The following is a 13,161-nucleotide window of genomic DNA, read 5'->3' as shown; positions in this document are numbered from 1 at the left end:
GGGGCTCGTCCTTCTTTCGGCTAGGGCAGTTGCGGGCGATGTGTCCTGTCTGCCCGCAAGAATAACAAGCTCCGGTCTTCTTCATGCAGGTACCCCTGTGGTTTCCGCCACAGGTGGGGCAGCCTCTGCTCTGTCTCTTCTTGGGCACAGCCCCCTTGCTACCTCCAGCCCCACTACTCGGTGCTCCTGATGACCGGGTCCTCTTCAGGTCCTCCCTCTCTCTCCCGGACCGTATCAGGTCAGCCTCAACCTTCAAGGCTCGGTCCAGTACATCTTTGTAGCTTGAGAATAAATGGGAGGATATTCGGGACCGAATCCCGTACCTCAATCCCTGCTCAAACCGGTTCACCTTACTTCTCTCATCCTCCATGAACTGGGGGCAAAATCGTCCCAGTTCGTTAAATTTATTGGCGTACTCCAGAACGGACATCTGGTCAGTCTGGGTTAGTGTCAAAAACTCATTCTGCTTCGCCAGGTGCACTGAGTCCGGAAAGTATTGATTGTAAAACATCCCCTTAAAGTCCCTCCAGGTGAGTCTGTCAACGGCATAAGCCGTCTCCATGGCCGTCCACCAGTATTCGGCGTTTCCTGTCAGCATAGAGGTCGCCAGCCGGACTGTCACCTCATCAGGAAAGTGGAGGGCTCGGAACATCTTTTCTATCTCCCGGATCCATGTTTCAGCCGCCATAGGGTCAGACCCACCCTCAAAGGTCGGGGGGTTCAGTCGGCGGAACCTCTCATAGCAGGAGTCTGCTGATGGCATAGCGGCCAACTGCATCATCTGCTGCTGTTGCAGCACTTGCGCCATAAGCTGATACACTCCGGCTAGGCCTGCCTGACCTGCTGCAGACCGTGGAGTATCCGGGGAAACTGACCGCTCGCTGGGCTCCGGGGAGGGTGGTCTCCGGTCGTCATCCATATTTTCCTAATGATCACCTAGCAGTCAAAATTTTTTAAAGTGAGGTTATGATAACTAGCATATTATAACATTTTCTATAACGGTGACATTCTTAACTACCCTTTTCCTTAGGCATTTTATGGTTATTCTATTGTTTAACCTAAGGCTCTGATACCACTAGACGTCACGCCCCGGATCCGGTTCCGTGACACGGCCGTGCTATTGCCGACTATCGCCCACAGTAGCACGCAGCCTCATACAGGGTAACAGGTAGCCAAAAGGATTTATCCTTATATATATATATTAAAAGTTTGCAGTACAACCTTCAAGTTTGAAAACCAAAAATACAGAACTTCTAGGCTATTCATATGTACAGAAGTATATAAGCTTCTCCAAAAATACGAAGCTCTGTAACAAAATAAAAACATGTCTGATGGCAATCACTGGTGAGGATCTGAAAGAAAACGAAACATAAACAGATGTGAGTTACACGGCTCAGTAAGTAATCCTGCATAATCCTACCGGATCAACCAGTAGACTAAACATGTAAATTAGGGTTTTGAGAAGCTGACATGCATGTTTATCTAAAAATCATCCTGGCATAATAAGTATGCAATTTAAACAAAGCAGTAGTGCAAATCACAAAATTTTTCATAAAATATGCATATGAAACCGTGCCCCGGCATGCCGTGGTCCTTTTTCTCTCGGATGCTACTGCGAAGTCAGACTCGACCACTGGCGGGGCCAGCTCAGTTACTATTCAGCCACTGGCGGGGCAGCTCAGTTACTATTCAGCCACTGGCGGGGCAGGCCCAATTCCAATTCAGCCACTGGCGGGGCAGGCTCAGTTACTATTCAGCCACTGGCGGGGCAGCTCAGTTACTATTCAGCCACTGGCGGCTCAGTCATTCTCAGTAGCATCTTTGAGCCCATTATAGTGCCTCTGGGGCTAGCTAAGACTTTATAAACTTACATGCATGATTAAAATACCAATATCATCAGGTTGCATACATAGCCATAGCTTCTGGGATCATGCAAGTTACTTATGCATTGTAACATATCATGCATGAAACATATGTACTTAAAATAAATGCTTAGGAAAACATTAATAACATGACATGATCTATAATAGGATTAGAACAGGTTACTTACCGTGATTCGCCTTTCTCCTAGGTCTCCTGCGTCCTGGTGACGTGTCCTAAGTCACCTACAATCATGTCATAATAACAATATATTATTTCCTTTTCTATCTGAAATTTAGCCCAAGCCTAATTCCTCTGTATTGGGGTCTTGGCTGGGCTCATAAGTCTTAATTGGCCTTCCGATTGGCCACTAAGCTTAATTCCCAGCTTAATTGGGTTTAATTTCGGGTTTAGGGTCACTGTGACCCGTTTGGGCCTGAGTCAGGGTCAATCCGGGATCAATTTGGCCCCCAAATTAATTACATTGGCTTAAATTGGGCTTTAATTTTGGTTTAATTTATAGTCTGGCTTGTCCAGACTTAGCCCAATTTGATTGGGCTCGGGTTTAGTCAAATTTGGCTAAACCCTTTCCCTTTTTTTTTTTTTTTTCTTTTTCTTTTTCTTTTTCTTTTTCTTTTTCTTTTTCTTTTTCTTTTTCTTTGGGCTTAACGGGTTGCGGGTTCGGATTCGGATCCGACCCGCGAACCCGTTATCGGGTTCTTTCTCCCCCCTTCCAGAGGCTTCCGCCTCTTCACCTTCCCGACCCCCTCTCCCTCATCCGGCCGCTCTCTCTCTCTCTCTTTTCTCTCCGTCGTCTCCACCGAAACCATACCTCCGGCCGGCCCTCCGGCTCCCCTTCTTCTCCTCCGGCCAGATCTGTGGCCTTCCCCCTCTCGGTCACTCCCTCTCTTTCCCTCTTCTCTTCTTTGTCTCTACCGAAGCCCATGCTTCCGGCCCTCTTCTCCGGCTCCCCTTCTTCTCCTCCGGCCAGATCTGTGGCCTTCTTCTTCTCCTCCGGCCGGATCTGCCGCCTCCTCCTCCTTCCGACCTTCACCGAACCCTCCCCGGCCAGATCTATCAGCCCGGAGTGGTGCTTCCCCTTCGGGGCGGCGACGGTGGGAGGCCGGCCCTTTCCCTCTCCTTCGAAGTGATGCCGGAGGAGAGGAGAAGAGCCGGGAGGTGGGATCGAGGCCGATCTCCTCCGGGAGAACTTCTCCGGCTCCGACCACGGCGAGGTAAGGCCGTGGTCCGCGGTAAGTGCCCCCTCTCTTTTTTTTTTTTTTCTTTACTTTGTTCTTCTTCCTCTTCCGTTTTCTTCTTCTTTTTTTTTTTTTTTTTTTTTTTTTTTTTGTGGGAGTCTCGCCACCACCTCTCGGCCGGCGGAGAGGTGGGGCTCGGCTGAGGCTGGCGGCCTTGAGGCCGCGTTGGTCGCCGGCACGGCAGACCCGGCGGCCCTTGGCTGCCCCTCAGCCCTAGGGCAGCCACGGCCGGGGCCTGTCACCCGCAGGCCGAGTCCGGCTGGGCTCGGCCGGGGTGGCGTGGGCTCGGCTTGGGCCGTTCTCAGGCCGGCCCGCGGCCTGTTGGTCCGGCCCGCAGCCTGTGGGTCCGGCCCACGGCCCTCCTCCTGTTCTTCTCTCCCGTGCCGGTCTCCTTCTCTCTCTCTGTGCCAGTCTCCTCCCCTCTGTTTCATCAGTGAAACAGAGGGGAGAATACCCTACAGAGGGGTATCTCCACTCCCTAAAACTTTATTATTTAACCTAAGGGCCACTTACCTGGATTTTTGCTGGTTACCGTTGGGCCGTTCCTCCCCCTCGTAGTCCCTCCTTCCTCTTGGAGCTTCAGAGCTCTTCCGCCTTAGGCTCCAGGGCTTCGGCTCTCTCTCTTTCAGTGTTCTTGGGGGCCTCCGACTTAGGGTTGCCGGCAGGGACTTAAATAGTGGTTTAGAAGATGAGACCCCCCTCTCTGAGAGGTCCCATCCGCTCCATGCCTCCCCTCTCCGGGAATGGCCGCCGCCCCCTCTGTCTCCGGTGCGCCGGCATCGACTGCCAGCAGGGGTGGGGGTCACCCTTCCCTGTCGGTCTTATCCCTTCGTACTGGCTACAGTATGATTTTTTTTTTTTTTTTTTTTATAATAATCATTATACTGGCTACAGTAAAATTTGGGCCCAACCCTTAACTGGGCCTATTTTTCTATTGGGCCTAGTAGGTTGTGGGCCCGGACATTACAGTATCTAGTTGAAGTATTATTACTCTCTTATCTGGGTAGGTGCTCCTACTAGATTTAGTCTTTTGTTGCTAATTCAGTAGGATTTATTTAATGTTCTTCCTTTTTCTGCTTTTGAGGGTTTCATTACTTTGTTTTCCATCTGGTGTGGGTTTTTGGCTGTTAGCGTCACCTGTTTGGCTTAATGGCGAAATTTCGATGCAACATCAATAATTTTGTGGCTCTTCTAATGCAGCGGAGGCTATCCTTCTCGGTTTCCAGCACTACCTGGTTATGCTTGGCACCACTGTTATGATAAGTTGCTCCAAACATCTGGAACTCTTATGTATTGTGGTCCTTCCCTCTGTTTTGCTAAAAAAAAAGGGGGATTCTTGTGAATTTTGAATTGATTGTTTTAAATTGCTTAGAACCTCTAATATGTGCTTTGATCATCTTCAGATTCTTTTGACAGAAGAAATCTCTGAGTCTCTGCGTAAGCTGAAGGTACTCACTAGGTTCTCATTTACATATTGATTTAATTATGATTGGCTTATATTCTAAATGATCTTCTTCCATGTGGAGTACTAAACTCAAAGGAAGGGTGGCATCTTTCCTTATACTTTACTTCTTCCATAGCCTTATTTAAACAAAACTTGATATTTCTGCACATATTTCACAGACTGGGAGAAGCTGAGAAGGCAATTCACCATTACAAGCTATCACGAAAGGAAACCAGCTCTAATGACTTCTCACAAGTGCATGCTCTCCTTATCTATTTCCTTGTCCAAATTGATTCATTATTTCAAAATGTTAGTTTTTACTTAATATTACTATGTTATATGTTTTTGCCACACCGCATATCGTTGCCCTGTTGAGATGCAATCAGGTTCCATTTGAAGATCTAACTGCAATCAAGATTTGAGTAGAACTTACAGTGAGGAACATCAGTTGAACGCTGTCTAAAAGATTTCCTGTGTCATTTTGTTTAATATCTTCATAAGAAGAGTATTAACTGTGGTTGGATAGAGATAATTTAAGTCTATACATTTTTTCTTGTTCAACTTCATCTTACATGCCCATTGTGTTATGCTCTTAAGGTCTTTGCATTGCAAGAGGAGGAGGCTCTTAAGCTCCTAAGGCATGACGATGCAGATTCAGTGTTAAATGGTGCCGCTAGGAATGCATACATCCTCATAATCCGAGCACAGGTTGATATGGCTTTAATTTACATTCGTATTTTTATTTTTATTTTTTAAATAGCAATCCCGACGCTTTAAAGCGTTAGTAAAAAAAAGTTGTGGCACACCTACGCCGACGCTTTATAGCGTCGGCCAAAATACATTCGCGGACGCTTTAAAGCGTCGGCGAAAACCCAAAACGTTTTGGGCTTTCCTGACACTTTAAAGCATCGGCGAATGTCGTTTTTGCCGACGCTTCTATTAGCATCGGAAAAGCCCTGTTTCTGCCGACGCTTTCTCTTAGCGTCGGCAAAAATCGGACCCACGCCCACCTGCTCGACGTCTGACCCACGCTTTGGGGTGCGTGGGCTGAAAATTCGCCGACGCTTAAAAGCGTCGGTAGAGACCAAAAAAACCGCCGGGAGATATCCTTTCTTCTGTAGTGTGGAGTTGATGCAATTATTCTTATTGCTACCGAAATTAGGCTGAGGTTGGAGCGTAACTCGACGACCCGAAGGTCGGCAGGAGACGAGTTGAGCAGGCAGAACGAGATGCGGAGGGTGGATCTCCTCCGTGTGAGGCCTATAAAAGTCCGCTTGCCGGAGAGTTTCCAGCGGGGATCCTCGAATGCCTAAGTTAGAATCGAAAGCAATAGTGTAGAAGAAGATAATTTTAGTTGAGCGAGGGCTCTATCAGAATGGTTGTGTGCATATTGCGTACCTCAAGTTCCCTGGGTTATTCTCCTTGTATAGGGGAGCAACTTTGTCATTATCTTGGCTGACGTGGCATGCAATGAAGGCCAGGCAACGGTCGGTCGCACGACCGAGGCATGGGCGCTAGTCTACGCGGATGGTGTGCGGCGCAAGTCTGGTGTAGGGCATGGTGTTGCCGCGACTGCAAGCTGCCAGGATTGTTGGTTGTTAGGGATGTCAGTCCTTTTCAACTCATGCATAGGGGAGCTAGTTTTGTCATTACCTAGGCCGACGTTGCGTGCAATAATAGCTAGTTAACGGTCGGTCACATGACCAAGACATAGGCGCCAATCTGCGTGGGCGGCGTGCGGTGCAAGTCTGACGTAGGGCGTGGTATTGCCGCGACTGTGGGCTGCCAAGACTGTTGGTTGTTAGGGCAATCAGTCATTATCGACTCGTGCCAATAGCTCCTCAGCCGATGCCAAGGTAATTTACTTTGATTGATCCGCTGCTCGGCTGGGGGCTAATGTTGTTCCTTTCGGCTTATATCCCAGGTCAAAGAAAAGATATGATTCGAGATCGACGCGTTTAATTTTTTTTACATCAGTTCTCAGTTGCGACAGTATTGGGATCCATATAAAAAATAAAAAAAAATAAAAAATAAAAAAGAAGCAGCAATCCACGGTCAAAGAGAACAAAAGATTTTTTTGTTGGGAAAGAGTTATTTTTTTATTGCAAATAGGTAGTGGAAGAAGACGATTGGAAGAGGATTAAACCAATGGGGCAGTTATCTGAGGGGACGCCAGTGTTCTATTTCTTTCTTTCTTTCTTTCTTTCTTTTCTGGGTCGCGCGTCCAGTTGCTTAAAACTCCTTGAATAGCCCAGCTTAGTGAGGCCTCGACTGGCCTTTGGATTTGTTAGGGACGAGGTGGCAGCAATCTATCAAAGTGATGGAAGTTTCATTGCCCAGCCCCTCTTCGATTTGATGACGCACGTTTTGACGTGGGAAGTAATATATGATGTCATGAATACTGTCATCATCTTAAATCTGATGTCACAGATTATGCTATCAAATTTCTGACTAAGAATGTCGTGACGCTGCTTCAATAAATTGGCCATAACTTAGACACAAGAAGTAGTGTAAGAAAGGCTAACCGATGTTAGACATGATGAAAGTATTTGGACTTCAACTGTACTTTTGTAACCACAAGACGTGGGATTGCAAATCTGCATTATATCAAAAATATGTCTAAAAACTCGTTTGATTCGTAAAAAATATATATATTAAAATATTTTTTAAAAAAAGCTAATTTTTGAGAATATGATGCCTAAAAAAATAGTTTGGACATATTTAGTAGAACATGAGAAAATAGTATATTTTATAGTGGCTTATATTTTGTTATACATCTACTTTTTAGAAAAGTTGTGTATTTTAGAAAAAAAAACTTAATTCCCAACTGGGGAGAAATTAGGTTTCTAATGTTTCTTTTAAATTTTTTTTCATAAAATATTGCAATCTATCTTTCTTCTTTGAAAATTTTAAGCAAATAAGAAAATTTTTTTTTGTTTTTCCATTGGCCACACTTTTTTTTTCTTTCTCTTTTTTCGTACCAAAGGAGTCCTAGATTTAATTTAGCTCTTTTTGTCCAAATTGAATGGGAGTATCTGAATAAGTATGGTAGACTTATAATCAGGTATTCAAAATGCATCATTTCAGTAACAAAATTTGGTGGAATATTTGTTAAACACTGCCACGACTCTGGAACTGGATTTTTTTCAGCATTAGAGAGGTAGAACAATTAGATTTTGGGAAGATGAGGTTGGAGATCTAACAGCAAGCATATTTCCACAAGTCTTTCTAGGTGTGGTAATGTCGTCAATGATAGGTTACCTAACAAAAAGATGCACCAAGCAGTAGCTAAGTAAATTTTAACCTTCCAAACCATATTAATCTCCTCTTGCTATGTGGCAAGAACTCTTCATGTGCACACGGGCTCCTGATAGCATTACTCCCTTGCCAAACACATTGACAAGCTACAAGATCTGGATCCATTAATTAACATCCATTCCCTCAACGTGTGCACCGGAGTGACTAAGTTTGGAACAAAATTTTTGACCAGATATATGCCCGATCCGGTCCAAACTTAAACGCGCTAGGTTGGGTTTGTGTCGTGTTTGTTTCAACCTAACCCAAATGATCCCTCGGACCTGCAAATCCTTTGTTTCGGCTAATATCCAATCTTTTTTTAATTTTATTTGCTCTCATGCCTCATCGGGCATATGCTTTTGGAATAGAAATAGTAATGAGTCAGGTATTACTGTGGGAATAAAGAGTCTCGGACTTAGTCCCACATCGACTGAATAGCGGAAAGGTCTGTGCCTTAAATGGAGGGCTCGATTACCCTTTCCTCAGAAGGCGCCTTTTAAAAAACAAAATCATGAGGAAGGCTTCTACCTGCTAGATATCGATGTAGACTATTACCTATATTTATTTCGTACTAATCGAACCGATATGGATTAGACAAATTAAGTTGAGTAAAACTAAAAAATTAATTATTTTTATATAAATATGTCCTTATCTGAAGAAGAAAAAAAATTATGAAGAAATATATATTCAGATGGAAGTAGGTTTTACCACTCTCTGTACCTGCCTGCCTTGGATGTGCCGGTCCGGTAAAACCTACCCAATTAGCGTCATTGCTATCGTATTCTCCAAGCATCTCAGGTCATTAATTGTGGGCTTATCTTATGCAAGTCATTTTCCAAGGTCAAACTGAAGAAAACTGAGCCATAACAAAGTTTCTTAAATGCCGGCAACAAAACGATTCCGGGATCCAGAAAACTAGAGCCACAATTACCTTCCAAGAGATATGGCGAGCATTCCGGAAGTGGCCCTGAGCTCAGGTTACCGTTCCATTCCCCTGGTCGGCATGGGCACCGGCGGCTTCCCTGTGCCCGAGGACGCGAGGCTCGCCGTCCTCCATGCCATCGAGCTCGGCTACCGCCACTTCGACACCGCCTCCGTCTACCAATCCGAGCAGCCGCTCGGAGAAGCCATCGCCGAAGCCTTGCAACGCGGCCTCATCAAGTCTCGGAGCGAGCTCTTCGTCACCTCCAAGCTGTGGTGCAGCGAGGCCCACCCTGACCTCGTCCTCCCCTCCCTTCAGAGGAGCCTCCGGTAATCATTATACGCTTCTCGTTCTTTCACCATTTCTGAGAGCAAATCGGACGAACATCACAAGTTTTTCTTTTCTGCGTTGCTCTTTTTTTTTTTTTTTTTTTTTTTTTGTGGAGATGCGACAGCAAAGTATTGATATGTAGTAATTAATTAAATATTAGTAACATTCTACGTGTATTCCAACTAAGATTTGTACTGAATCATTATACAGTACCATATCATACTGATACTTAGTATATTGAAGCCAAGCATATTGATACTATAATAAATAATACCGATACGAGGTTTAGTATCGAGACGGCGAATCTTGATTCCAATCTTGTTAATATTTCATACCCTTCCAATTATCTTTACAAATGAATCAAGGGGGCATTTTTAATCTTTTTGTTTTCTTAATTTTTTTTGGTAGAAACCTTTTCATTCAAAATATATTAATACATCATGTTAATGTTTACTATCTTTCAATGGTAGTATCATTTACTGATTTTCTCCCAATCAGTGACAATATTCAATAGGTTATGACTTTTTGGGAATTATATCAAGTAACTATTTGATAATTGAGTATGAATTATTGAGTTTGAGTGATACTTATCTTCAACTTAAAAGAAAAAAAAAATAAAGTCATATATCCTTGTATGATTTTAGTAGGACATTCATCAGCATCCTTCTGTCTCTCTGTATGTGCATGCTTTTCATTTTTTTTTTATAGCACCATATATAACAGGCTGTTACCAAGACCAATTATTGATGCGTGGCTATGAGAAAGGGTGAGACAAAGGGGAGTATCCCATCTTATAATATAAACATATATTTTCCTTTTTAATACCTTTTAGTTAAATTTTTTCCTTTGCTTTTTGTTCAACTGCAATACAATGCATTTTCTTTTAGAATTTTATAGCTATTTTTTTGTTTTGTCTTTTGTTATACAACATTCTACTACATAGGAAATGATTGTTACCTGTTTCCTTTGAGAAAAGTTTTAGTGGGCTCAGGAACAATTGATCTTCTTTCACAATGTTGACCATTGGATCGCTTCCTGCACAAATCTCAAAGCAGCATGAATTGTTTCATTCTTCCATCTGCAAAGATCTCAAAGCGACTTTTCAACGATCCGATGGTGGATTTGCGTGAAAGAAAGGAATCCTTCTTTCTCACCAGTTTTAATTACTTGTTTCTCATGTACAGTCCGTAAATGGTATAGGGTGGTTTGAGGTATATATAATGTTATTATGATATACGACAAAAATTGTGTATATATGGGATGCTCATCGACTTGCCTCACTTGTTTCTTTAGTTAAATTGGTATTTTATATGACTTTTGTACGAAAAAAACTCGTGCAAAATGTAAGAAATCAAATATTTGAATGCTCTTGATTTTTTCAACAAAAAAGAACTCCAAAATGAGGATTGTTGATACAATGATCAGGTCCTTCAAAAATGAAAAATAATGTAACGCAATTCAAGGTAGGAACAAAAGGCCTTCAATATCAAAATAAAGTAGAAAGCCTGAATTGTTACTGCTCCTAGATAATGTTACATTTCTCCTTACTTCTTTCCTTTCCTCTTCCTTTCTTTTCTTTCCTTTCCTTTTTCTTTTTCAAAAATTATGGCAACAATAGCACCAATCACTCTATTGAAGTGATGTAACAATTACCCATATCAAACACTTAGGAAAATGCCTCTCAAATTTTAGAATAAAACATCTGAATGGAAGATGAGTGCAACCGATATGCTATGATCATGTTTACCATTCCACCTTGCAATCACATATTTTTTGATACTTTCTTTCACGGCGCAGAAATCTTCAATTGGATTACCTCGATCTCTATCTCATCCATTGGCCTATGTGCTTAAAGCCTGGGGTATATAATTTCCCTATAAACGAGGAAGACATTCTTCCCTTTGACTTGAAGTCTGTATGGGAAGCCATGGAGAAGTGCCAAAAGCTTGGTTTAGTAAAGTCACTTGGGGTTAGCAATTTCTCAGGAAAGAAACTAGAAGAATTGCTTGGGTTTGCTGAAATTTCTCCAGCTGTGAACCAGGTTTGTTAATCATTATTCTATAATGGGAGACATCTAAATCTATTGTCTTGATGCTAATAAGAGAATATTAATATTATAGGTGGAGATCAATCCACTTTGGCAGCAGAAGAAATTGAGGAAATTCTGCGATGATAGGGGTATTCATGTGACTGCTTACTCTCCTATAGGAGGCCAATCTTTCCAAGGAAGCAAGAACGTTGTGATGGAGTCAGAGGTGCTCAAAGAGATAGCTAAGGCTAAGGGAAAGACTCTGGCTCAGGTACTTATCATGTCTCTTTCCTAGTTTGAACTTGAATCTTAAATTGCAGCTATTCAAATTGAAATTAACTGCAGTCTGACTTTTTGCAAATCTAAATTTCTTTGTCAACTTTGTTACATGCTTTGTTCAAAGATATGTATGGTGGTGAGCCCTGCTATTTACTAGTAGTTATCCATTTTCAATAACCTAGCCTATATCAAGTAAACATCATACTTTGGGTCATATGCCATCATAAGATTGTATGATAAAAAAAAAAAAGAACACTTTTATCTATTTTGGAAGTGATGAATATGAAGAGAATAATAAACTGAAGAAAATTTAGTTCATGTTGTATGGATATCATCATCATCACCACCAGCAGCATCATCAATCGAGCAAATTAAATGAGGACACTCCATCATCCATGGAAGTATTCTCGAAGATTCTAACACCGGTTGTCGGCCCTCTGAAGTTGGTTCTGGTTCCAGGCTTAGACAAATTTAAAAAAGATTGATCTGCCATGAAATCCATATAATTGGTTGGTTGGTAGGGAGCCCAAAAAAAGGAATAAGATTATAACTTTTGAAATAGGAAGTTGGGTTCATCTCAAAAGCACAAATAAATTTAAAAAAGTAAATAAATATTACACTACCTTGGATTGATAGTTGATATTCATCCTTCTTTATTTTGTTTTAATTTGTATTTTTCTTTTAGGTTTCCCTAAGATGGGTATATGAGCAAGGAGTGAGCATGCTAGTCAAAAGCCGCAACAAGGAAAGGCTCAAGGAAAATCTCGAGATCTTCGACTGGGAGTTAAGTGATGAAGAACGTCAAAAAATCAGTCAAATTCCACAAAGTAAGAAATATCCCTTACAGCTAGTGCTCTCCCATGGAGGGTCTATCAGATCTCCTGACCTTTCAGATATTGAGTGATAAAACTCAGGTAAATATTATGGAATTTAGACAAACATAATTACATGCCAAGGATAAAAATTTACATGCAACCCTAAGTATTACCTTTCTTTTTTTGTCCTGTTTGTAGGTTGAGCATATGAATAAAAAGGTTCCTCTTTTGTTGATTATTGATCCAAGAAGTTATGTAGACAAAAGGAGGCAAGCTAGAAAACAGCAAATTATAAATCCATGGATTACCAGCAGAAGTTGCATGTGGCCAAAAGCTCTAGGAGTTTAGCTTTCAGCCTGAACTTTAATAAGCTCTAGCCCAAATGGAATGTGTTAGTACGCTTGGAATGTTTAGAGAATGCTGATGTATGAGCATGCCCTTAATTTGCTTTTTTACAAGTTCACTAGCATGTAATTCAATAATTTTCTCCGAGTGTCGAGTAACCTTGAAAATATAAAATGATAAGAGTATTTGTTTGTCGGAAAAGCAAGTAGCTTCATCATGAGGTTGTTTTTAGACGCTTTATTGGTAGTTTCAATCTGTAGTTGTCATACTACTCTCTTCGGTCTTAGAGGGTCGAAGATTTGCATATATCTCAGAAGTGCTGCTTTTCTCACTTGGCTTATGGAGCCATGGAGGCTTTGAATCTCTCCAGTTAAGGGCTGTTTGGTATTGTGGTGCATGTCGAGCAATGGGTGCTTTTAATGGCTTTATCTCTAGGAACAGCCTTATTGGTCTGCTACACAATGGAAAGAATTTTAATTGATCAAAAAGAGAGGGTCTCCATCAGTGACAAAGTTAGAGAGGAGGCTTATAATTTCTGATGCATGGAGTATCTTCACCTGCAAGTGGTGTGCAGGGCTTTG

The 13,161-nt window shown here is 42.3% G+C and overlaps 2 protein-coding genes across 2 annotated transcripts; one reads left to right on the top strand and one right to left on the bottom strand.

Annotated features, from left to right (window-relative positions):
* Positions 1-234: 234 nt before the first annotated feature.
* LOC120111743 lies at positions 235-919 on the bottom strand. Its single transcript, XM_039129628.1, has 2 exons — positions 324-919; positions 235-250 (listed from the first exon to the last, which is right to left on the bottom strand). Exons 1-2 carry the CDS (start codon positions 917-919, stop codon positions 235-237), a joined length of 612 nt encoding a protein of 203 aa, XP_038985556.1.
* A 7,764-nt stretch (positions 920-8,683) lies between these two features.
* On the top strand, positions 8,684-12,811 carry LOC103708609 (non-functional NADPH-dependent codeinone reductase 2-like). The gene is made up of 5 exons (XM_008793620.4): positions 8,684-9,111; positions 10,910-11,153; positions 11,233-11,412; positions 12,106-12,334; positions 12,434-12,811. The coding sequence occupies exons 1-4, from the start codon at positions 8,804-8,806 to the stop codon at positions 12,322-12,324; spliced, it is 951 nt and encodes a 316-aa protein (XP_008791842.1). The 5' UTR covers positions 8,684-8,803; the 3' UTR covers positions 12,325-12,334; positions 12,434-12,811.
* Positions 12,812-13,161: the final 350 nt, after the last annotated feature.

Source organism: Phoenix dactylifera, chromosome 8 (genome assembly GCF_009389715.1).
Source record: "Phoenix dactylifera cultivar Barhee BC4 chromosome 8, palm_55x_up_171113_PBpolish2nd_filt_p, whole genome shotgun sequence".
NCBI lineage: Eukaryota > Viridiplantae > Streptophyta > Magnoliopsida > Arecales > Arecaceae > Phoenix > Phoenix dactylifera.
The sequence above is the reverse complement of the archived record's forward strand: the minus strand, read 5'-3'. Positions and strand labels throughout refer to the sequence as shown.

What these genes read in the sequence shown, in the direction of transcription:
- LOC120111743 (XM_039129628.1), bottom strand. Translation starts at nt 919, where the DNA reads ATGGATGACGACCGGAGACCACCCTCCCCGGAGCCCAGCGAGCGGTCA.
- LOC103708609 (XM_008793620.4), top strand. Translation starts at nt 8,804, where the DNA reads ATGGCGAGCATTCCGGAAGTGGCCCTGAGCTCAGGTTACCGTTCCATT. An exon ending in TTTCTCCAGCTGTGAACCAG is followed by an intron (nt 11,154 to 11,232) that starts GTTTGTTAATCA and finishes TTAATATTATAG; the next exon opens with GTGGAGATCAATCCACTTTG. An exon ending in AGGGAAAGACTCTGGCTCAG is followed by an intron (nt 11,413 to 12,105) that starts GTACTTATCATG and finishes TTTTTCTTTTAG; the next exon opens with GTTTCCCTAAGATGGGTATA.